Raw genomic sequence first — 24030 nt, forward strand, 5'->3', positions numbered from 1 at the left:
ATACACACACATACACACACACACAAAGGTACATGAATGCGTGTGCAAACGCGGGCACCTATAGACACATACCCACACACACACAGATACAAAGATACAGATACGCAAACATGCGCAGAAGCACACACAGATTTACAAACAGATACAGATACACAAATGCGTAAACACAGACACAGATACGTACACACAGATTACACAGACACGTATACACAGGCATATAAGCCCAGATCTACACCCAGACGCGTGCACACAAACGTGAAGACACACAGATGCACAAACACACGCGCGCGCGCGCGCAAAGACACCCCAACCCCCACCAGCCCCCAGAGCTTCCTTTGAGGTGTGGCATCTGATGGTGGGTTCACAGGCCTTTTATAACCCGTGGGAGCCAGGCTCTTGTGGACAGGGCTCGAAGTCTTGAGCTGAGGCTTTCCCCCTTTGTTCGGCCAACGTCTGGGCCCTTCAGAAAGTGTGGCTCTCTCCCCGGAGGAGCCTGGCCTTATGCAGGGGACCCGCAAACGGGCATTGGCCGACAGGGGCCCCAGGCCCTGCCGCCTCCTGGCTCTGACATCCTCCTCCAAAAGAGGTCTCCAGAGAGAGGCCTTCAGAAGTCATCCCCCCCCAGACTCCTGACAGACCCACTCCTCCCTGTCCTCCTGTTCTCGAGGGCAGACACCCAGCCTAATAGAACCTAACAGATTCAGGGATGATTGCTCAAAATTGCGTCCTGGAATCCGGCCCCTTGGGCCTTCCGGAACAGTTTCCCCACACGGCCAAACGGCTCTGAGGCTGTGTCCGCGCAGCCCTGGCCCCCAGCAGCCCCCTTCGTTCTGCGTGGGGGATGGGCGGGGCGGGGGGCTTGTTCCTGGGAATGTTCTACATGCGGGTCAGGCCCTAAGCCGGCCCACAGGACGGTGAGGCCTTGCTCTTAATCAAAGGAGGCTGGGGGGCTGGGCTGGATTTAGCGGCGGGAGACCAGCCAGGGACTCAAAGCAAAGTCCAGAAGGAATCTCAAGACTTATGACTCACCCCCCGCCCCCCGCTCTACATAGCAACGGTCTCCATAACTCCTCTCCCCGAACGATATCTGATATTCGAGACGCTGGGAAGGTCCTGGTGGGGCAGGTGAGACGCTAGCGCTAGCGAGCTTTCTGCCGTCTCCGCAAACACAGCCTCTTCCCTGCGCGCAGCCCCTTGGCCCCTTAATAGCCGGTTTGAAAAGCCTTTTGTCTTCAGGCAGTGGAAACTCCAACTTTGTTTTCAGCTTTGACTGGGGAGGGTGAGACCAGGCCGGAGGGGACTTTTCTGCTACGTCCTCCAGCAGGAGTGTCTTGGCGAAAGTCATGGCCGAGCACTCGTGGATAGGAGGGTCTCTGGACGGGCCCACGTGTCACTGTGGCAGGAAGTGACCATATCCAGTCCTGGAGTTCAGGCCCCACTTCTTCTGCCTTTGGCAAGTTAGGCCCTCGCTGGGCCTCAGTCTCCTCATTTCTCACGAGGACAATAAGCACAGCACGCGCCCCTAGGACCCTGAGTGTTAGACGGCAGGAGGCGGTGAACCCTTCGAGCCGGGCCCAGCGCGTGGCAAGCGTAAGTGCCCCGTAGAAGTCAGGGAGTATGGTTCCTTGTCCGGTTATCGCTAGTCCCAGCGGACCCCACAGCAGAAATCACCAAGTCCCCTGGCTCCACCGCCTGCTCAGGGAGGCTGTGGGCAGGCCCCCGAGCTCCTCCGACCCTCTGTTTCCTCTTCAGTAAATGAGAGAAGAGAGCGAACGGGAAGAATCATTGTGACACATGTACGTCCAGGGGCCCCGTACACGCATGACTATTCTCGACCTAACATTGTAGCCGACTTCCTTTTTCTTTTTTTTTTTTTTTTTTTAACCCCAATCTATTGCAAGAGGAAATTCCCTAGTCGTGCCTTAATCGCCATAGCTCGGCAGTTGCCCGGGGTAACTGAAAAATCAACGCAGGGCTGAGAAATTTGAGTGGGGGGCCTGGCCTGCTGGAGGCTCTGGGCGTGAGCTGCTCCCCTGCTGAAAAAAAAGAGCCGTGTGAATTCCGGGGAGCTGTGAGAGGACTCGCGCTCGCCTGTGACTTTGGCCCTGATGTAGCGCGAGGGCTGGCAGGGCCCGACCGGGAGACGCTGCCGTTCTCACCGTGTGGCCCTGGGTCACTTAACACTGGGTGACCCCCAGCCCGCCCACGGGCACAGCACCCGCTGGAGAAACACCGACGGAGGTTTAGCGGAGCCCGTGACGCGTCACGGCTTCCCCGGACGGGCGCACACGTGGCACAGGAGACTGCTCACCCGAGGCAGGGGGTCTGGGTGCCCCGGGGGATGCGGGTGGGCCCCACGCCCGCCTGACCTGGCTGTACGTTTGACCCCCCTCCCCCCCACCCAGCACACCGAGCTACAACTACGCGCCCAACCCGGACAAGCACTGGATCATGCGCTACACGGGGCCCATGAAGCCCATCCACATGGAGTTCACCAACATGCTGCAGCGAAAGCGCCTACAGACCCTCATGTCCGTGGACGACTCCATGGAGACGGTAGGCCCCCGCCCCCTCCAAGCCCGCGGCCACCGTGCAGGCCCCGGAGCCTCCCCGTCCTCGCCCGACTCCCGGCCTGGCCGGACAGGAGCGGAAACGGGGGCGGGAGGAGCGGGCAGGGCCGCAGGCCCGGGGAGATGGCCTGAGCCGCCCCGACGCACGCCCCTGCCTCCGTGAAACTCCGGCGCGGGATCTGTTCTGTTTGCTACGGCAGCCGCGTGACACGGCAGCTCACGTTCTAGAGCAGCTTAGTTGAGATACGATGCACGTCCCCTACAATTCACTCCAAGTATACAGCTCAGCCGTCCTGATACGTTGGCGGAGCCGTGTGCCCGCCACGGTCAATTCCAGAAGGTTTCCGTTACCCCGGCGAGAAACCCGCGGCCCTTCGCCGTCATCCCCCGGGACCCCCTCACCCTTGGTGCGTAGGCCACCGCTAACTTACGGTGGATTTGCGTCTTCCGAATGTTTCCCGTGAATCGAATCCCACGCTGCATGGTCGTCGGTGGCTGGCTTGTTCCACGTCTTCGAGGTGGATCCGTGCATGTGGCAGCCCGTATGCGCACTTCCTTTCTTTTCACGGCTGAGTAATATTCCGCTGCGCATTTTTTTTTTTTTTTTTTTTTTTTTTTTTTTGTCTGTGGCTATTTAAATGTAATCGAACTCAGGACGGTTTAAAGTCCAGCTCCCTAGTCTCACCGGCCGCAGGGCAGGGGCTCAGTAGACACGCGTGACTGGTGGCCGCCATGTTGGACAGCACAGGTCCCGACGCTGCGGAAGGTTCCGTGGGACAGGCCTGCCGAGCATCACCGGCACCTGCCCCAGGCCACGGCCCGGCGTCACTCGTTCGTTCGTTCGTTCGTTCGTTCAGCAGCATTGGCCAAATGGCCAGTGCCGTGGGATACAGCAGAGAACAAGGTGACCATAGTCCCTGTCCTGATGGAGCTCACATTCTAATTCGGGGGACAGACGAGCCACAACCATGCAGACAAGATGGGAGAAGCACTGTGAAGAAGGTGGGGGGGCAGGCAGCAAGTGACAGGAGGTGGGGAGGCTGCGGTTATGAACGTGTCCTTCCCGGGGACCCCCGCTGAGCAGCGAGGCGCAGGGAGGGCCTGAAACGGGAGGGACGGCCCGAGAGCACAGGCACCTCTCCGCCCCCCGAGAGGGCCCGGGCGGCGGGGCGTCCGCACCCCTTCCCTGCGCCCCTCACCGGCCCGTCCGCGTTTCAGATTTACAACATGCTGGTTGAGACGGGCGAGCTGGACAACACGTACATCATGTATACTGCGGACCACGGCTACCACATCGGCCAGTTCGGCCTGGTGAAGGGCAAGTCCATGCCGTACGAGTTTGACATCAGGGTCCCGTTCTACGTGAGGGGCCCCAACGTGGAGGCCGGCTCGCTGTGAGTGCATCACGCCCCAGGGCCCCCCTCCTCCAGGGAGACCTCCGGGGACTCCATCGCCCCCCCCCGCCCCCCCACCGGGTGGGCAAGCAGCAGGTGGCCCAACCGCTGAGCCCCAAGCCACTCCCTCGGGCGGCACTTTATTTGGGCAGGCGAGCCTCTCGGTGCCAAGCGAAACGGTGATTATGTCACCCGGGGTGGGTTCCGGCACATTTTATACCCCTCTGCTGGGGAAGGAGAGACCGGGGGCCGTTAGCACCTGTGAAAACAGATGGTCTGTGGCGGGCAGAGCACCAGGGAACCGGGGCCGGGCTGCGTGTGCTGCGCAGCGTGCGGGAAGGCCACCTTGACCTCTGTGGGGCCTGGTGACCCTTGGGGTGGCTCTCAGGGAGGGACCCTGCCGCCCCCGTCGGGGGGTGTTGGCCACACCCATCCTTCCTCCAGGACCCTGTGGGCCCTCGGCCGGCGCTCCCCTTGGGCTGACCTTGGAGGCGACACATTCTGGCAGGAAACTGCCGCATCTGGGGCAGGGAGCTCTAGAAAGGCAGGTGACCGCAGCAGCAGCTGTCGGAGACCAGCTCAGATGGTTTTTTTGAAATGCGGATAAATTGCCCTTCGGGCGCTTATCTGGCCTGACTTCCGTCCCTTGGGAGGAAAGCTTGGCGACAGCTCTAGAAGGGGGGTGTGTGGGTTCAAGGCAAGGCTCCTGGCTCTTTGCCTGCCTGCCTCAACACATTCCTCTCCGCCTTTGGCTCCCAGGGTCCCCACCTGGAAGGAGAGTTAGGATAACAGGTGTGCTGTCCAGTCCTTGTTCTGCGGCCCGGGTCTGAGCCGTGTAATTCATGGAAGCATCCCAACAGCCCCGTGGGGTGGATGTTACTGTCACCCTGTCTACTGAGGCACAGGGAGGTGAGGTTGCCTGAGGTCACGTGACACATCAGAGAAGGAGCTGGGATTTCAAGCCCCGCAGCCTCTCTGTTCCTGCGTCTCTGAAACCTTGAGCCACCCCTGTAAATAGAAAGAATTTGACCCACTAAAGACTCTACAGGCATTGACATTATGGGTCTGGTCAGCTTCAGAGTCTCCGATCTGGTTGATAGGACCCAAAACCATACCCCATGTGGACGAGAGAAAGTGCTAATGTCAGGCTTGGGGCCAGAGGCTGGGACACCTTTGGCTGTACGCAGAAACCAGATAAGACCAAAAGGAAATAATAAGATAAAGGAAATACAGGAACTGGGGGTGCCTGGGTGGCTCAGTTGAGCATCCAACGCTTGATTGTGGCTCAGGTCATGACCTCACAGTTCGTGGGTTTGAGCCCTGTGTCGGGCTCTGTGCTGACAGCGCAGAACCTGCTTGGGATTCTCTCTCTCTCTCTCTCTCTGCCCCTTCCCCACTCATTCTCTCTCTCTCTCTCTCTCTCTCTCTCTCTCTCTCTCTCTCTCTGTCTCTCAAATACATAAATAAATAAACTTAAAAAAAAAAGAATGCAGGAACTAAAGTAACTGGAAAGTCCAAGGCTCTATTGGCTTCAGGCATGGCTGGATCCAGCAGTCACACAATAATGTCAGGAAGCTTTCATTTTCTATCCCTCAGCCAGCTTCCTTTGAATTGACTTCATTCTCAGGCAGGCTTTTCCCTCATGGTGGCAGACTCACCATGACTTTCAGCCATCCAGTGTAGGGAACCAAACAGTGATTTGAACAGAAGCCTTAAGGTGACTCTCACCAGCCTGACATGGGTCACGTGTCCATCCCTGAACCAATCGCCGTAGCCAGGGTGATAGAAAACCTCGAGTGACCAGGCCAAAGACATCAGGTAGTGGAATCTGAATGGGGCGGGGCACTGTTACCACGAAGAGGGACGTAGGAAAAGCGATCGTCCCCGTCCCACCCCAGTCCTGGGGAGCAAGACTGCTGGACACGCCTCAGGCCAACTCAGCTGCTCGTTGCCAACATTCGACGTGGCGCCTGCTTGCCCAGCAGTCTTCCCCAGCTCCCCCTGCCTACAGGTTACGTCGTCAGGCTTTACTCTGGCCTCCCGGCCCTCCCACCAGGCAGCCACACCCCGCACCTGGCTACCTGTCCGGGGTTCACAAGGTGCTGGGCTCCGGAGGAAGGGGTCAAAGGCAACTGACACCCTAGGACCCCGACCCTGCCCCTCAGCCCCAGGGGATGGGGTCGGGACCCCCGGCCGCCTTGATGGAAAGTGCTCCCACATGGTCGTCATTCATGCGACAGGGGCCAACCCCTGTGTTGGGCACATCCCTAAAATCACTTACCACCACACCGGGCACACCACCAGGTAGAAACAGGAGACGGGAGAGGTGACAGATGTCTGGCAGAGATACATAACAAAAGTCACTAAGCGAACACTTATTGAGCACCTACTGTGTATTCTAAGTGCAGAACTGCTAGGAATACAGAAGGGAGCAAGACGGATAAAGGGTCTGTCTTCCAGTTAGGTTCTAATTGGGGACTAGACAGTCAGCCAGATGAGTGACTAAAATATATGGTAAATGGGGGTGATACGGCCTCAGGGAAGGGACAGGAGCGCCGGGAGGGGTCCTCAGGAAGGACCTGGTATTAATCTACGACGCAATAACAAGTCGTTACAAACTCGGCGAGTGAAAAGAACGCACGCGTTCCGTCTCGCCGTGTCTGCGGGTCACGAGTCTGGGCCCAGCCTGGTCGTCTGCTGAGGCTGAAAGCAAGACAGGGCTGGAAGTTTGACTAGGGAAGGACCGGCTTCCCCACTTGACGAGGTTGTTCAGGTGCAAGCCGCGGACCTGACGTCACACAGCCCGCCTCCCAGAATGTTTGCCAGGCGTCCTCGCTGGGGGTGGGTGACCTTCAGAGACGGCCAGGGGAGACAAGTAGACAGCGGAGGGACAGCCGGCAGGATGAAGCCGTATGTCGGGTAACATAGCCACGCTGGGACGCGTCATCGCCCTTGCCATCGGTTTGGCCCACCCTTGAGGGGAGGGGATCACGCAGAGGTGTGAACACCGGAGGGCAGGGATCACGGGGTCTGGCCCGGGCTGCCTTGGTAATTGCTGAACAAAGAACTCAGGGGTTGGGGGCAAGTGCTACCCTGGCATCTGGAGGAAGAACATTCCAGCAGAGGGAACAGCAAGAGCAAAGGTCCTGAGGCCAGACACCTGCCTGGCCAAGAATAGCAAAGGGCCAGTGTTTGCCTCAGAGAGGTTTCGGAGACAGGTCTGGGGGCAGGACCAGGGTCTAGAGCGGCTCCTAAAGGGCGGGTGTCCTTTGTTCAGGCAGTGGGAGGCAGGGAGGGCACTGCCAGCCGAAGTAGCCAAGTGGAGGCCCGTCAATCCGGGTACCCGGCGGCAAGCGTGGAGTGCGCAGAAGGTGGGGCTCGGCTGAATTGGGGCCGCAGAAGGGGGCCCGGAGGGCTGGGGTGCGGGCGAGGGAGGAGATCACCGCTTCCCCACCCTCGGGGCGTGAGCCACGGGCGACCTCCGTCCCTCCAGCCGTCCTTCCCCCAAGCGAGGCTGGGGCACCACTGCCCGGGTGGCCGAGTCCTGTTCTCCCCGCCTCCCTCAGGAACCCCCACATCGTCCTCAACATCGACCTGGCCCCCACCATCCTGGACATTGCAGGTCTGGACATCCCCTCGGATATGGATGGAAAGTCCATTCTCAAGCTGCTGGACACGGAGCGGCCGGTGAATCGGTGAGGAGGGGGACTTGCCCTTTAGATCGTCACAAGAACCCAGTGAGGCAGGCGTTACTAACATCCCGTTCTGCCGGGTTGGAAACCGGACCCCAGAGAGAGCAAGCGACTGGCTAGAGGTCTCTGTGCAAATCTGGGCGTCGAGGTCTCCCGGTCAGAGGCCCTGACGCCTCCTCCCCGAGCTCGAAGGTTTCAGTGCCCGGTGGGACGATGGGAACACGTCCCCAGGCGTCCCGGAGGCAGAACGGGGAACAGTGATGCGAACAAGAACAAAAACCAGTCCGGTGGGAAGGTGAGCGGGGTCTGGTGGGGACGGGAAAGGAGGACGCGGCCACCGGCGTGGTCACGGCGACATCTGGTGGCCGGCACCGTGACTGCCCTCGGGGTTGACGGCCCCAGAGTGCTGAGGGCGGCGGAACCCCCCTGCTTGCGCCCGAAGGCAGCTCAGCAGCTCCAGCCGTGCGGGGTGCCGTCCCCAGCTCTCTCGGGGGACCACCTCCACTGAGCCTCCTCCCTTTGTGAGGTGTTCTGAGCTGTACGGGTGTAAAATGGGCACATTTGGGGCAGCAGTTGGGGCACTGGCTTGGGAGCCGGGACCCCTGGGAGTCGGGGGCAGGATGGAACCTTCTTCCGGCAACCCGAGCCTCTCCCTGGGACGTGGCAATAGAGTGAGATTGCATGAAACCCACACTCAAATTCACCGCCCAACTATCAAAGAAGAAATTCCCCCCCGCCCAAGACCTAACAAGCTTAGCGCCCCCCCCCCCCGGCCACTTCTGCCCCGGGGGGGCCCTCAGACCCATATCTCCGCTCCGGGGGAGATGTAGCTCAGCTCAGTGTGGGGTGTGAGCACCCAGGCCCCTCCTGCGCCCAGCTGGGCCCACACACCCCAACTATCCCTGCTTCTCGGAGATGGGGGGGGACGTGGGAGGCCCCCACGTCGATGGGAAGGTGAAAGTGGGCTTTTTTTCCTCCAGGTTTCACTTGAAGAAGAAGGTGCGGGTCTGGCGGGACTCCTTCCTGGTGGAGAGAGGGTAAGTGCCAGGTCCCGGAGGCCCCCCCGCCCCCCGCCCAGGGCATTTGAGGGCCCCTCACCTGCCCATCCCGGGAAGCTCCTGGCAGCGTCCCTGCCCCCTGTACCCGTGGCATCGAAGATCTCTCTGCCGGGGCAGGAGAGAGACCACAGATAACCTGAGAGATATCCCTGCTCAGATAACGTGTCCACGGCCCCCTAGACACGGAAGAAGCCCGTTCACTGTCCCCGGGCCTCGTACGGAATTTGAGTCTGGAGGCCACATGGACCCTTCGGACCTGTGCTCCTGCCCGTGCGATGCTCCGAACGTTTTCTCACGTGTTGCCGACTCTCCTGCAACTTGGGAGGCTTCTTGGCGAATTCCCATTTCTTAAGCCTCGTAACAGTCCCTGCACCCTCCGTGGTGACGTCACGCGGGCTGCGTGGGGTCCGCCCCCCGGGCGGGCGCAGGCTCCTTCCGAGCGCAGCGGCCAGCCGCGTGTCCCGCTCTCTGCCCCACAGCAAACTGCTTCACAAGAGGGACAACGACAAGGTGGATGCTCAGGAGGAGAACTTCCTGCCCAAATACCAGCGCGTGAAAGACCTGTGTCAGCGGGCGGAGTACCAGACCGCGTGCGAGCAGCTGGGACAGGTGAGGCCATGTGGCTGGTGCCCTGGGGGCTCCTACCCTCCGTCGTCCCTCCCAGGGGCCGGCCCTCCACGCTGCAGCCCAGGCCGGGGCCTCCTCCTCAGGCCCACGGAGCCAGTGAGGCCGGCTTTTCATTTATAGGAGCAATAAGAAATTGCCTTTTTAATAAATAAAGGTTTTTAAAAAGTGAGTTGATTGCAAGGGAAAGATTAAGAAAATTACAGCCAAATAGTATTTAGAGATAGCAGGGGCTGTGAGTGATGTTGGAAGAGTCTGAACTTGGCTTTTCTGAGGCCTAGACGGCCGGGGAGCTGGGGAGGGGAGGGGAGGGGAGGGCCGAGGAACTGGGAAGCAGGCAGGGCAGCCCGGCTCAAGGGGTGTGGGGCGTGTGTCCCTGCCTCAGTCTGCCGGCTGGTACTTTGAGCCCCCCCCCCCCCCCCGCCGCAGTAACTCAGGCCTGGAGATGTGCGCCCACTGCGCCCATAAGTACGAGTAAAACCAGGGCCTTTGGATCCCATTGCTCACCATAGGCTGTGGCCTTCCAAGGCCGAGGCCGGGCTGGGTGCATTTCTCACAAGCGGGGGCGGCTCCGTCTTATCGCCAGACTCAGAATGAGGCCCATCCCCGTGGCCGTGTCCCCACCCCGTTTGCTCGTAAGCCCCAGACCCCTCCCCATGCCGCGGAAGCCAGTCTGTGCCTCGGGACAAGAGCTCTGGGTTATGCCGGTCCCTTCGTGGCCGAGCGCTGATCCAGGCCCTGGAGCCATGGCCCTGAATGCCCCCAGCGGAAACCCCTGGCCTCCCGGAGCTGCGTGCTGGGGACATCCCAGAAGGGCTCCAATTTCAGTTCCGAGCCACAAGGAGTGAGCTGCTGAGCCAAGGGCCCTTGTCCCCCCGGAGTGTTGGCACATTCCCCCCCTTTGCACATCTGTCCCCCGCCCAGACGGGAGGTCGGGCGGTCCCAGGGCAGCGGCAGGCGTGAGCATCTTCAGAACAGATTATCAGGGCACGCTGCTTTACCCCAAAGGAAGAGAGCGCTGGGGGTGGGGGCTGGGCCCTGGACCAGCTGGGGGAGGCATCAGTCCGGAGCCCCAGCTACAGCTCCGGGGCCTCCCGGACCCCAGCCTCAGCAGCCACCCCCTCTCGCCAGCCCGGTGCCTCCCCTGGGGGGCCTCCCTGTGACTGGGGCTCGTGCCCAGCCACCAAGTGTCGTCCCTGGTGCCCCTTCTGTGCTCCCCCCACGACAGACGTGTCTGTGGGGCACTGAGCAGCCAGCGGCGGTCCCGGGGCCCCAGCGAGGGCGGCGGGGAGCGGGACGTCTCCGGGGCGGTGGCGGCCGCGGAGCCTGAGTCCCTCGCCTTGTCTCGCAGAAGTGGCAGTGCGTGGAGGACGCGTCGGGGAAGCTGAAGCTGCACAGGTGCAAGGCCCCCGCGCAGCCGGGGGGCAGGGCCCTCTCCAACCTGGTGCCCAAGTACTACGGGCAGGGTGGCGACGCCTGCCTCTGTGCCGGCAGCGACTACAAGCTCAGCCTGGCCGGGCGCAGGAAGAAGTTCTTCAAGAAGAGTAAGTGTGGCGGCCCCCGGGGGGCGGAGCGGGGCAGGGGGGCTGCGATCGTGCCCGGGGAGCCCCGTCCGTGCGTTCACCCGGCCCCACAGACACGGGTGCCAGTGCCTGGCAGCCCTCCGGGACGAGACTAAAGGGGGAAGGCCATTTGGTAGCGTGCCGAGAGCAGGAGCTGAAGCAGGGGACAGGGCGGTGGGAGAGGGGCCCCACAGAGCCCTTCCTCTGAGACGAGAAGCCACGGGATGGTTTTGAGCGGAAGAGCCGGGATCAGATTTGTGTTTTCAAGGGTTCCTCCAGCAGCCGTTGGGATGGGGGCTCGGGCCACGTGAGGGGACGGGGGGGGGGGGGCTGGAGCAGGAGGCCCATCAGGAGACCGAGCGGAGGCCTGGCAAGAGGCCGTGGTGCTGGGACGGGACAGCCAGCGGCGGGGAAGGGGGGAAGGAAGCAGAGGTCGGGCTCCGGACGGGACTTGGAGGGAGAGCGCCTGATACACTCAGTCCCCATTACTTGTGGATCCCATGTCTCAGCTCCACTCGTAGCCCCCCAGATCAGTATGCAGGGTGCTTTCTCGGGCGTTCACGGCGCGTGTGGGGCGGCAGAACTTTTTGAGTCCCCCCGGCATGCACGCTCCCAGCTGAGGAGGACTCGGGCTTCAGCTCTCGTGCTGCAGGCAAGTCCTTCGCCCGTGCATTTAGCGCCACGGTCCTTGCACTTGGTGCTTTTGCTTGGCGGCTTCACGAGTCGCCGCGGCCCCCAAGCCTGGTGCCGAAGTGCCACGTGGTTCGTAAGTATGGGAAGGCCGAGCAGCACCCCTAGGAGAAGACACGGGGGTTAGATGAGCTTCCTGCAGGCACGAGATTCCGTGCTGTTGGCCTTGAGTTCGGCGGGAAAGAAACCGCACGGTATATTAAACGGGAACACGCGTAAAACAAGGCTCTGGGCCGAGAGTGGACCAAAATGTCGTGACCGGAGGCTGGCGGGAACCTAACCCCGTGTTTCCCCTTGGGAGCAGTGCTGCGGTATCGGCCAATTCAGCGTTCAGGTGACCTCATAGAACAGCCTCCAATAATGAGAGTCGACTGTAGTGTGGACGAGTGGGGAAGAGCCCCCATCCCAACGGAAAGAGCCGTCCCAGACTTCATGGCTCGCTCCCAGCAGGGGCCGAGGAAGGACAACGAGCGGGGAAAGTGGATCCCCTTGGATCCTCCTGCAAAACTCCCGTCGCTCTGGGGGCCAGTCACGGCCCCATTCCGAGGTTCAGCTCCCCCTTGAAAGAACGCCCCTGTGCCTTGAACGTGCTCAGAGGCCTGGGTCTCTGGCCAGAAGTGTCCCCTCCAGAGCTGGGCAGTTTCCCACGCCACCCACTCCTCTGGCCCCCCGACCCAAAGACAGCCAAGCTACTTGGGTTGCAGTTCTGAGGTGTTTTGTGTCGGTTTGTTTTCTGGGGCAAAACACACATAAAGTTTTTCATTCTGACCATTTCTAAGTGCACAACGTGGGTGTGCGACCATCACCCCCATCCACCCCCCGGAGCTCTGCCTCACCTTGCGGGACCAAAACTCTGTCCCCATGAAACTGTAACTGTCCCTCCCCGCTCCCCTGCCCCGGCCACCTCGCTTGGCCGTCCCATCTCTGTGCGTCCAACTGCACTAGGGACCTCGTGTACGTGGAACATGCCGTGTCCTCCCGAGACCGTCTCTTTTCAGTCGGCACGACGTCCTCAGGGCTCATCCAGGGTGTAGCCTGGGTCAGAACTCCCTTCCTTTTTCAAGGCCGGATGGTGCTCCCCGAATGGTGCTCCCGTGTTGCCAGTTAGAGGCGGGGGGTTCGGTGGTCCCCACAGCCCCCTCCCCCCCAGCCGAGCCTCGGCAGAGGACGCCCTCGAAGCGAAGCAGGGGGCTGCCTCCGTGCTCCTGCCTCCAACGGCGCTTCCCCTGATGGCCCCCCCCCCCCCATCACGTTGCCCCACAGGCTGCTTCGTAGCTGCCGAGTTCATCTTTTGTAGCCGAACAAGAGGACTGGCTTGCAGATTGAATTACGCAGCCGACGTCTCCTCGCTTTGGCCCACGGCCCAGGGCACGATCTTTTTTTTTTTTTTTTTTTAATTTTTCAGTTTATTTGTTTATGAGAGAGGGAGACAGCATGCGTGGGGGAGGGGCAGAGAGAGAGAGAGGGAGACAGTACACAGCAGGCTCCAGGCTCCGAGCTGTCGGCACAGAGCCCAACCCGGGGGCTCGAACTCACAGACCGGGAGATCGTGACCTGAGCCGAAGTCGGTCGGCTAACCGACTGAGCCACCCAGGCGCCCCCATGATCTTTAAACAATATGAGAAGCTGGGACTCAGTTAAGCTTCCCCCCCCCCCCCCCCCCCCCCCCCCGTTAATGCTCAGAGGAAAGAAAATGCACCCAGACAGCCGAGACTCAAGTCAGCCCAGGTTCCCACGCAAGTTCAGCGTAACGTCCAAGTCCTGTCTCAGGTGTACCTCGCGGCAACCCGGGGACCGAGGCGGGTGACCCTCCTTGGGATGGACAGGAAAGCCCGGGTCACGCGGCCTATTTGGGGGCCTGAGCCTCATCCCCTGGCCCCACATTCTTCCTCCTGCCAGTCCCTCCAGCAAAAGCATCTCCTGACCCCTTCTGAGCAGCCGGCCCGGAGCAGGCTTCTCAGCCTCCCGGCAGTTTGGCCCCCAATATGGAGACATTTCTGTGGCTGTCGCAGCTGTGTGATGATGGGGGGATGCCCCTGGCCCCTGGGGGTAGACCCCGGGGATGCTGCCAAGCCCCCTGCAACACACAGGACAGTCTCTCCCAACAGAGGAGTATCTGGCCTCAAAACGTCCGCAGTTGTGAGGCTGAGAAGCCCCAGTTTGGAGCAGCTCGGACCCCAGCGCGCCTTGGTCCACGGACATGCCAGCTGTGGTGGGAGGAAGCCAGGCGGAGCCAGCCGGCCCAGAACGGGGCGGAGGGCGGGCCGCTGGTGATGGGCCCAGGAGGCCGGCGGGCGTTCGCTTAGGCTCCCGGCGAATCTGCAGCCCTATCACGTGCCAGCGGCCAGATGAGATGCTGATCGGGCCTCATGGAGGAGACGAGGTCCGGGAAGACCACTTCCGTCGGCGAAAGATTCGTGGAGGAAGTGAAAAGAGTGACGTGACCAGGAGGGAGAGGGTGGGCGGTTGGCGGGCGTGTAAGTAAGAGCTCAGCGGGGAGAAGTAAGAGGTACAGGCTCTAGGTTCGGGAAGAGGAAGCACGAAGGCTCTGTGGGTCCCAGCCCCGGAGAGCCCCAGGGAGGCGGATGGGCCCGGCTTGCGACCTTGGACGAGGATGGCACAGCTGCGGGGTCCCCGGACCACAGAGCGGCCGCTCGATGCCAGCTTCCCGGTGCTGAGAAAGTTACCGGTTCCGTTCATGTCACCCTGCGACACAGCCCTGTAGGGCAGGGACCGTCGTGGGAACACAGCTGCTCAGGAGTTAGCCACATTGTCCGCGGGCACGCATTTGCTCAGCGCCGGCACCCGACGGTCAGATTCCAGAGCCGATGCCCTCGGCCACGGGGTTACCAGGCCCCTCCGTGCCCAGCACACGGGGTTGGGGGGAGGGGCCCCTGTGGGAGCATGGAAACAAGGACCACTAGGGAGACCAGGAGAGCGAGCGGCGTGGCTTCAAGTCCAGGCAAAGGTTCACACAGGGGCCGGCAGCCTTGTCCGTAAAGAACCAGAGAGCAAATATTTGAGGCTTTGCAGGCTGAGCAGTGTCCCTGTCGACCTCTCAGTCCTGCCTCTGGAGCCAGGAAAGAGCCTTGGGCTCGGTAGCTTATTTACAGACCCGGGCAGAGGGCCAGACTCGGCCCTTAGGCCACAGCGTGGGGATCTTTGGGTTTCTGGCTGGGGCTGGAGGTGGGAAGATACAAAGCACTTGATTCCTGCACAAGCAAGACAGAAGGGGCAGAAAGGACCCGGTGTGTGTCTGTCTCACGGCCGTCGTGGGCAGGCGTGACCTCCCACAGGGACACCGGTTCAGATTTTGTGCATCAGGGGCCGAGGTATCATGGCCTCGGGGAGACTTAACCCAGGGAGGAAAAGGCCACGGAGGGGGCTGCCTGGGGCCAGAAAAGGCCCAAGGTTGTGCTGAGAGGTGCCTCTCCTGGATCTGGGCCCCCAGATCCCCTGGCCCAGGTGATTCTGATAGAAGGAGTCTGAGAACTGAAAGACAGAAACATCTGCCCCAAGAGTGGGGACAGCAGGAGCAGATCCTGGAGCCCAGGACCCCTGGGCCACCTGGAGAGGGAGTCCCATCCTGGGTTCTTGGAGGCCATCGCCGCCTGCCTCCAGCCCAGTTCTTGTGCCTTGGGCGCCACCTGGTGGCCATTTGGGGAACCCAGCAGAGACCCGGGCTGTGCAGAGCTCCAGGCCTTCTCCAAAAAGATGTGCGTTTAGACCAGTGGGGTCACAGTCGTGAGGCGTGACAGAGCCAGACCTGAGGGACGGAGAGGAGATCGCCCGTCTAAAGGGGCGGCCTCAGCTCCTGCCTGGGCCTGCCGTGCAGGTCCGTGGGCGCCATGCAGGCAGGCACTTCTTTGTGGTTTTCTCTTCAGTAGCTGGAAATCTGCACTCCTGCATGACCACCACCCCCGTTTTTCTCAAGTGTTAGCAACGTGATCGACTTTGTCTTTTAGGGGCACCTGGGTGGCTCCATCAGTTGAGTGTCTGACTCTTCGTTTTGGCTCAGGTCATGACCCCAAGGTCCTGGGATCAAGCCCCACATCAGGCTCAGTACTGAGCATGGAGTCTGCTTAAGATTCTCTCTCTCTCTTCCTCTGCCCCTCTCCCCTACATGTGCGCGCGCTCTCTCTCTCTCAAAAAATAATTTTGTCTTTTAATACATAGAAGGTGCGAGAAATCCAGGCTCTGGCTTTAGCCCACACACCCTCAGTTTTCAGTCGTTGACTTAGAACATGGAAAGATGCCGCGGAACCTCATGTCGCTGCCTGGCTGGGGACAGCATCCAGCTCACTGCTGGCCAAACAGAGAAGCTAAGAAAAGCTGAGAAACCTCCCTACACTGCTCCCTCTTCTATCCAGGAGACCGCCACCTAGCTTTTTTCTTTTCCGATTCAAACTAATGGGGTTTCTTTAGTGTCTCTGTTTCTTCTTGAGGTGTAGTTGATGTAGAACATCGTGTTAGTGTGGGGTATGAAGCATAACGATTCGATATTTGCCTCCGTTGCAAAATGATTGTAAGTAGCTAATAGCCATCGTCGTACAATTACAAAAACTTTTTTTCTTGTGATGAAAACTTTGAAGATCTGCTCTCTTAGCAACTTTCCCGTAGGGTACATCCCCAGGACCTACTTGTTTTATAACGGGAAGTTTGTACCTTTTGACCCCCTTAACCCATTTTGCCCACTCCTGACCCCACGCCCCCTCACAGCCGCCAGTCTGTTCTGTGTATCTTTGAGCTCCTGCTTTTCTTGTTTGGGGTTTATTTTGAGATTCCACGTAGAAGTGAGATCAGGTGGTATTTGTGTTTCTCTGACTTGTTTCACTTAGCATAATACCTCATGAGGTCCGTCCATGTTGTCGCAAATGGCAAATTTTGATCCTTTTTTTTTTTTTTTCAATTTTTTTTAATTTTTTTTTTTAAATTTTTTTTTTCAATGTTTATTTATTTTTGGGACAGAGAGAGAGCATGAACAGGGGAGGGGCAGAGAGAGAGGGAGACACAGAATCGGAAACAGGCTCCAGGCTCTGAGCCATCAGCCCAGAGCCTGATGCGGGGCTCAAACTCACGGACCGCGAGATCGTGACCTGGCTGAAGTCGGACGCTTAACCGACTGTGCCACCCAGGCGCCCCAATTTTGATCCTTTTTTTATGGCTGAATAGTATTCCATCATGCGCGCGCACGCGCGCACACGCACACACACACACTCCACGTTTTCTGTACCGTTCGTCCATCAACGGACCCAGGCTGTTTCCGTGTCTCGGCCATTGTAAACAGTATGCAGCAAAGAGGAGGGCACTGGTCTCCTATGTTAGTGTTTTCGTTTTCTTCCGAAAAGCTCTCAGAATTGCTGGATCGTATGGCAGTTCTGTTTTTAGTTTTTGAGGACTCCCCATACTGTGCTCCACAGCGACTGCACCGACTTACATTCCCCCGCAACAGTGCGTGAGAGTTCCCTTTTCTCCACATCCTCGCCATACTTGTTATTTCTGGTCTTTTTCATGATAGCCATTCAAACAGGTGTAGAGCGATATCTCCTTGTGGTTTTGATTTGCGTTTCCCTGATGGTGAGAACCTTTTTAGGCACCTGTTGGCCATCGGGACGTCTTCTTTGGAAAAACGTCAGTTGAGGTCCTCTGTCCGTTTTCTAATCAGATTGTTTTTGGTTTTTTGTTATGGAGTTGTATAAGTTTTTATACATTTTGGCTGGTAACCTCCTCCTCATCAGTTTTTTATCCTAAATGGCTGGTGAATTTTGTCAAATGCTTTTCCTGCACCCACTGAGATGATCACACGATTTTCCTCCCTCGTTCTGTTAAATGCAGTGTATCACATGGCTTGATTGGCAGATGGTGAAACATTCTCGCATCCTGGGAGCAATAGGCCACTTTATCACGGTGTATGAGCCTTTCCGTGTAGTATTGAATTCGGCTTGCTAATATTTTTGCTGAGAGGTTCTGCATCTGTGTCCGTGAGGGAAACTGGCCTGTAATTCTCCTGTCTTGTGGCGTCCTTGCCCGTTTTTGGTGTCAGAGTCATGGTGGCCTGTGAAATGAGTTTGGACGTGTTCCCTCCTCCTCAGTTTCTTAGAAGACTTTGAGAAAGGCTGGCATTAATTCTTCTTGAAATGTTCGGTAGAAGTCACCAGTGAAGCCGTCTGGCCCTGGACTTCTCTTCATTGGGAAGTTTCTGAGTAACCGATTCAGTCTCCTCATTGAATGATTTCATACCCACATCCTGTCTTTTCATTTCTTTTTCTTTTTTTTTTTTAATTGAGGTAAAGTTCACACACCGGAAAATTTACCATTTTTACAAACTTAAAGACTACCGTTGTTTTAAAAGTTTGTAAAATTGGTAAAGTCTACAAAGTTAAAGTCTACGACTCAGAAGCGTTTACAGGGTGGCGTATCACTGCCTCGATCCAGTTCCAACACCTTCCATCACCCGGAAAGGGAACCCCATTACTGCCTTGCCCCCCATCCCACGGGCAGCCATTAACTTGCTCTCGGCGCCTATGTCTTCACCTACTCTGGACATTCCAAACAAATAGGCCCACACGACACGGGACCCCGCACGTGTGGCCGTGTTCGCGGAGCATGACGCCCACCCACGCGGTAGCTTGCATCACGGCTGTGTTCCTCTGTCGCCAAACATCCCATCACACGGATAGGCCGTGTGTATCCACGCTCAGCTCTTTCTGGGGACTGTCCCAAGCCTCTTCCTCCTTAGCCCCGAGCCTCGTTTCCCCAACTGAACCCACGGGGGTCCTTTCCAAGCCTCCGGATCAATAGTCCGCGGCCCAGGGAGCCCAGCCAGCCTGCCCAGCCCCCCTCACCCAGCCACCCACTGACGCCCACAGAGTACAAGACCGGCTACGCACGGAACCGCTCCGTCCGCTCAGTGGCCATCGAGGCGGATGGCGGGGTGCACCACAGAGGCCTGGACGACGCACCCCAGTCCCGCAACCTTACCAAGCGGCACTGGCCAGGGGCCCCTGAGGATCCGGACGACAAGGACCCCGGAGACTTCAGCGGCACGGGGGGCCTCCCAGACTACTCAGCCCCCAACCCCATTAAAGTCACACACCGGTGAGAGTCCAGGCGGAGGGCAGAGGACGGAGGGGGCGGGGGGGGGGGGGGGCCGGGCCCTGGGCAGGGACGCCCCCGCCTCGGGCCCCTGATTCGGCCCCCTCAGCGGCACACGTGACCCCTTCTCCCGGGCAGGTGCTACATCCTCGAGAATGACACGGTCCAGTGCGACCTGGGCCTGTACCAGTCCCTGCAGGCCTGGAAAGACCACAAGCTGCACATTGACCACGAGGTGAGGGGGGTCTGGGCAGGGGGCACCTTCTCACCACCACGAGCTCGGCAGGGCCACCAGCCACATCCGGGAGGCAGCGAGGCCGGTTCCCGGGAGCGACGCTTCCCCAGAACCTTCGGGGAGGGGGCAGCGTGCTCACCTCACCCCCCTTCTTGCTTTAAAGATGCTCACACGACCCTCAGCCCTTCCACCAGCCCGGGGGGGGGGGGGGGGGAGAGAGACAGGTCCTCCCGGCTCAGCCAGCTCTCGGGAGCCTGGTCACTTCAGCAGGTGGAAGGGACCAAGGACCCCTCAGCAGCCACAAGTGCAGGCGGTGGCCGGGGACCCCACCAGGCCGTCCCTGCTCACCCAGCCCCCCAGAGTTTCACAGCCCCCTTGCCTGCTCTCTGCCCCAGATCGAAACCCTGCAGAACAAAATTAAGAACCTGAGGGAAGTCCGAGGCCACCTGAAGAAAAAGCGGCCAGAAGAATGTGACTGTCACAAAATCAGGTGAGTAGCAAAGAGACCCCGGGAAGGCCCCTGGTGCTCCTGCAGGACCCCTCCTGGGGACACACAGCCTTCCCCTCTGTGACTCCTCGCATTATCTTTAGATCCCTATCTCCTCCCTCAGAGCAAGGGGAAAAATCAGTAATAATTCAGGTGCCCGTCGTCCCCTGGGCCGAGACCACCGCCCTCAGGTGTCCAGCCAGGCGTAGGCGCTGTGGTCGGAGGAGCGCGCTCGCTGTGTGGGGCCGGCTTCCGGGAGGGGAAGGAGACTCCGCCCACTGCCCTTCCCGAACAGTCCCGTGGCCCGAGGTGCACAGTGCCAGCTCGGGGAACCCCAGCCCGGGGGGCGGGGCGGGGGGGGGGTCACCGTCCAGCAGAACTGCTGTGGTGACGGGCTGGGCTGCATCTGTGCTGTCCGCTAGGGCAGCCACCAACCACACGTGGCTGTTGAGCTCTTGAAACGTGGCCAGTATAACCGAGGAGCTGAACTTGGGGTTTTAATTCAATTGAAATCGCCACAGGTAGCCGGTGGCGCCGGCGCCACACGGCGCATCCGCAGTCTCTGCCACCTTCCGGAAGAGGCTTGCAAAACACGGGTTCCCCTGGGGCTGGCCCTGAGCCAGCAAGAGGTGGGCGCGGGCCTGGGGGGGCCCCCCAACCTGGAGATAAGGCTGAAGCCATGGGGAGCCAGGCGCAGCTTCCAGTCCCCGATGACTGACACCCACCCTGACCTTCCAAGGCTGGCCTGAGGCTTTCAGCCAGGGCCCCAGCTGGCATCTGCGGAAAGGAGCCAGCCAGCCAGGGAGCTGCCGCGCTAGGGATGGTTCCCACCCCAGCACTGCCCCCAGAAAGTGGGACGGGGATCCCAGGGCACCGCGGTTTGCGCGCGCACACACACCCACCCACCCACCCACACACGAGTTGCCCTGGTCTGTTACAGTTACCACACCCAGCACAAAGGCCGCCTCAAGCACAAAGGCTCCAGTCTGCATCCTTTCAGGTAAGGGCGGTTTAAGGCTCAGGGGAGCTAATAAAGCAAACAGAAGAGGTCCTGGCCCTTCCTGGGAGGTCAGCACAGCCCTGGAAGAGGCGGGACTCCCAGAGTGGCTCTCCGGCGCCCCCTCGCGGCTGGAGGAGGTGCTGCAGCCCCGCCGAGCAGGCCGCAAGGGGGCTTCAGATCAGCAGTGGGTCGGTCTCGGGTCGTTCGCTTGAGGGCCCCTCCCCGGCTGGCTGTGCATCCGGCTCTGGGCAGGAAGAGCAGAGGCTCGGGGTCACGGCCCCCCAGGAGGCTGCAGGTGGGGGTCGAGGGAGGTGTGAGGGGTGTGGCCCTGTGTGCCCCTAGGAAGGGTCTGCAGGAGAAGGACAAGGTGTGGCTGCTGCGGGAGCAGAAGCGCAAGAAGAAACTTCGCAAGCTGCTCAAGCGACTGCAGAACAACGACACGTGCAGCATGCCGGGCCTCACGTGCTTCACGCACGACAACCAGCACTGGCAGACGGCACCGCTCTGGACACGTGAGCCAGCAGGCGGGCGGGGGCAGGATGGGGACCGCTGGCCCCCAGCCCGGAGCATCTTGGGGGCGGGTTCCCTGACAGCAGCGGCTCCAGATCCAGACAGAAAGAGGCCCGGGGAGGGAGCCCGTCCCAGGCGGGAATTGCTCATTCTGGGCTCGCTGTCCCTTCCCTTGGCAGTGGGGCCCTTCTGTGCCTGCACCAGCGCCAACAACAACACCTACTGGTGCATGCGGACCATCAACGAGACCCACAATTTCCTCTTCTGCGAATTCGCAACCGGCTTCCTTGAGTACTTCGATCTCAACACAGACCCCTACCAGGTACAGACCTCACAGGCTGGAGACGTGGGGGGCGTGGGCCACACAGGTGCTGCAGGGCTGAGCCCCCTGAGGAAGTGACGGTGAATCTTCAAGTCCCACAGAGTCCCTGAGGCAGAAGTGAGTTCTGAAGGGACTGGATGCACACTGGGGCCCTCTCCCTCCATCTTGCTGCCCCTGTAATCTGGGTCCTGTACAGCCTTCCCCTCTAACTTAGGCACCTGGGGGTGATGACACAGGCTTTATGTCGAAGACCCCTAGAACTGGAGGGCCTTGGGGGCCCCTAGGATCAGACCAAACCCTGCACACTTGGGCGCCTGCAGGGACCACACGGATAACGGGACACAGCCAGCACTCACGGGCACCGTCTTAAGTGTTTCCGTGTATTTAATCATCGGAACACGTCTGTGACCAAAGTGGCCCAGAACATGTAAGACAAAAGGAGCCACAAGCCTCTGGCGAGTGGACTGCACGTGTCCCTTCTGAACCACACGGTCCCCACGGGGCCCTTCACACTAGTGTGGCCTCAGTACCGTCCGATCTGTGTTTCAAGAAAAGCCTGCAGTCGCTTTATAGGGAACCTGATTTTTAAATGCCAGCAACTCCTCGCTCTTGTTCTTTGTTGTCACTACCATACAGGCTCCTGGTCTTTCTCCTTAGGTGGGTCGTGCCCATGTTTTACAAAGGGGGTGTCAAAGCACGGCAGGTCCCTCACCAGTAGCTCCCAGATGAGGCAAGGACCCAGGCCCCCTCCCCCTCCCATCACCAAGTGGCCACTCTGCAGTCAAGAGGAGAGGGGCGGGGGGGGGGGGGGCAGTGAATGAAGGTCTAGAGCCACAGGGCAACGGTGAGCTCCTGGAGCCACTGGTCAGGAAAGTGAAGCACATGGCGGGTGGAGAGCACCTGGAGGGGCTGCAGGCACAAGGCAGTCCGGACTGTGCCCAACTCCAGCCCTTGCAGGATAAAGGTCACCATCCCAGCACACCTCCACTCCCCCCGCCGCCCGAGGGAAGTCCCCCGGTTGGCGGAAGCCGAGGGGATCCCTGCACTCACCATGTTGATGACCTTTCGTTCTGACCAGTTGATGAACGCGGTGAACACGCTGGACAGGGACGTCCTCAACCAGCTGCACGTGCAGCTCATGGAGCTGCGGAGCTGCAAGGGTTACAAGCAGTGTAACCCCCGGACTCGAAACATGGACCTGGGTGAGCAGGCGCTCCGCAGCGGGGCCCGTGGGGAGCGGGGCTGCCGCGGGGTGGGGAGGTAGGAGGTCACGTCTAGTCTGATGGGTGAACCTGGCATCACCAGGACCTGGTGAATCCTCCCCAGCAGCTGACGTATCAGTAAGGTCCACCAACCAAGGGCCGCATTTACGAGAAGCCCGATCGCTCGTTTATCGCCATGTGCCAGTCACTGGGCTAGGTGTCGTATGGTCGTTCTCTCATCACCGTTAAAGTGACCAGGCCGACTGATTCCAAACCCACACACCTGGTCACGCTGCTCATTCTCCAGGAACCTCGCTGAGCGCCAAGACCCAGGCTCTCCCCACCATCCCCTCTCTCAGGCCCATGGCCTTCTGTCCCCTGTCACATAGCTGTCCCTGCCCATACCTGCCTCCCCCACCGTGACCCAGGTCATGAATAGATACATGAGGGTCCTAAAGCTGCTAGGACATTAGAGTACAGGCAATTGACAAGTTTCTGGGCAAGCTCACGTCAGGATTCAGCCACTCTGCCTGAGGGTCGCTACCCACATCAGAAAAAAAACTAGCCGTCAAAAAGCCTAAAATGTTTTTAAAAAGAGGCAGTTACAAAGTTTGTCATTGCTTGTGCCACCTTTGACCTAATGTTTCTGTTTCGCTCATTTCTGTCTCATTCAGGACTTAAAGATGGTGGAAGCTACGAACAATACAGGTATCAGTTTTTGTTGTTATCGCCTGGGACGGCTCCCCGATCCTGGCCCGTCTCTGGTCTAACCTCTGTGGCTCATGTGCGGCCGAGGCCCTGCCCTTTCTCTGGTCTGCCAGGGGCCTGGTTTGCCCACCAGGGAGGGGGAACTGGCTCTTCCTAGGTGAGGCTAACACCCATTCTCCTTTTGACACCCAAAAACACAGGCAGTTTCAGCGTCGAAAGTGGCCAGAAATGAAGAGACCTTCTTCCAAATCGCTGTGAGTTGAGGAACCAGTTTAGCGGTGGAGAGCTGGTCTGCCGGGCCACGTTCTGGGTGCATGCCATTTCTTTCGTAACCCTCTGCTGCTGTCATGAGAAGGGAGCAGGAAGTCTTCCTGTGTTTCAGATTAGTACCATGTTTCATACACTGTTGTTCTCCATAGAGTAACTTGTGCTTGGTAAACTCCAGGGAGTCCGTACAGGTCGAGAAGCATTTAAATGTCCGACCTGCCCGACGTCTTCAAGGCTGTGGCTGCAGAAGGGTCCCCTGGTCCATGTCAGCAGCAGGGCGGCCTCACTAGAGGGCACCTGAAATATCCAGACCACGACATCTCTCTCCAGCGCCAGAGAGGCTGGTAGAAGGCCGAGACTGGCAGCCTAGAAAGGTCACCTCTAGTCTAAGGGGAGCAGCACCGATGGGAGGCGGTTTGAACCCTCTAATTCATCATGAAAATCCAAAAACGCAGTTATGGGTCAGGATTTTTTGTTAACATTGGCAATTCATTTGATGTTAAGTTGCCAGGCAGGCAAACAGACCCCCTTGGTGCACTGCCATTTGCAACTTCTGGTCTGTTTTTTCCTTCTTCCTTTATATGCATATAAACCCCCCTCCGTAGCTTTAATAG

The 24030-nt window shown here is 59.4% G+C and overlaps 1 protein-coding gene across 1 annotated transcript in view; it reads left to right on the forward strand.

Moving 5' to 3' along the window:
- The window catches only part of SULF2 (sulfatase 2), a 91131-nt gene that overhangs the window by 65878 nt on the left and 1223 nt on the right, over positions 1-24030 (forward strand). Inside the window, exons 5-19 of the mRNA XM_040446832.1 lie at positions 2406-2556; positions 3789-3964; positions 7531-7659; positions 8637-8693; positions 9194-9323; positions 10690-10882; positions 18460-18688; positions 18824-18920; positions 19316-19410; positions 20348-20407; positions 20750-20919; positions 21097-21239; positions 22318-22441; positions 23116-23149; positions 23350-23403. Coding sequence (XP_040302766.1) covers positions 2406-2556; positions 3789-3964; positions 7531-7659; positions 8637-8693; positions 9194-9323; positions 10690-10882; positions 18460-18688; positions 18824-18920; positions 19316-19410; positions 20348-20407; positions 20750-20919; positions 21097-21239; positions 22318-22441; positions 23116-23149; positions 23350-23403 — 1842 coding nt within the window. The remainder of the gene's footprint in view (positions 1-2405; positions 2557-3788; positions 3965-7530; positions 7660-8636; positions 8694-9193; positions 9324-10689; positions 10883-18459; positions 18689-18823; positions 18921-19315; positions 19411-20347; positions 20408-20749; positions 20920-21096; positions 21240-22317; positions 22442-23115; positions 23150-23349; positions 23404-24030) is intronic.

Source organism: Herpailurus yagouaroundi, unplaced genomic scaffold (genome assembly GCF_014898765.1).
Source record: "Herpailurus yagouaroundi ecotype Mexico unplaced genomic scaffold, PumYag 196, whole genome shotgun sequence".
Classification (NCBI taxonomy): Eukaryota; Metazoa; Chordata; class Mammalia; order Carnivora; family Felidae; genus Herpailurus; species Herpailurus yagouaroundi.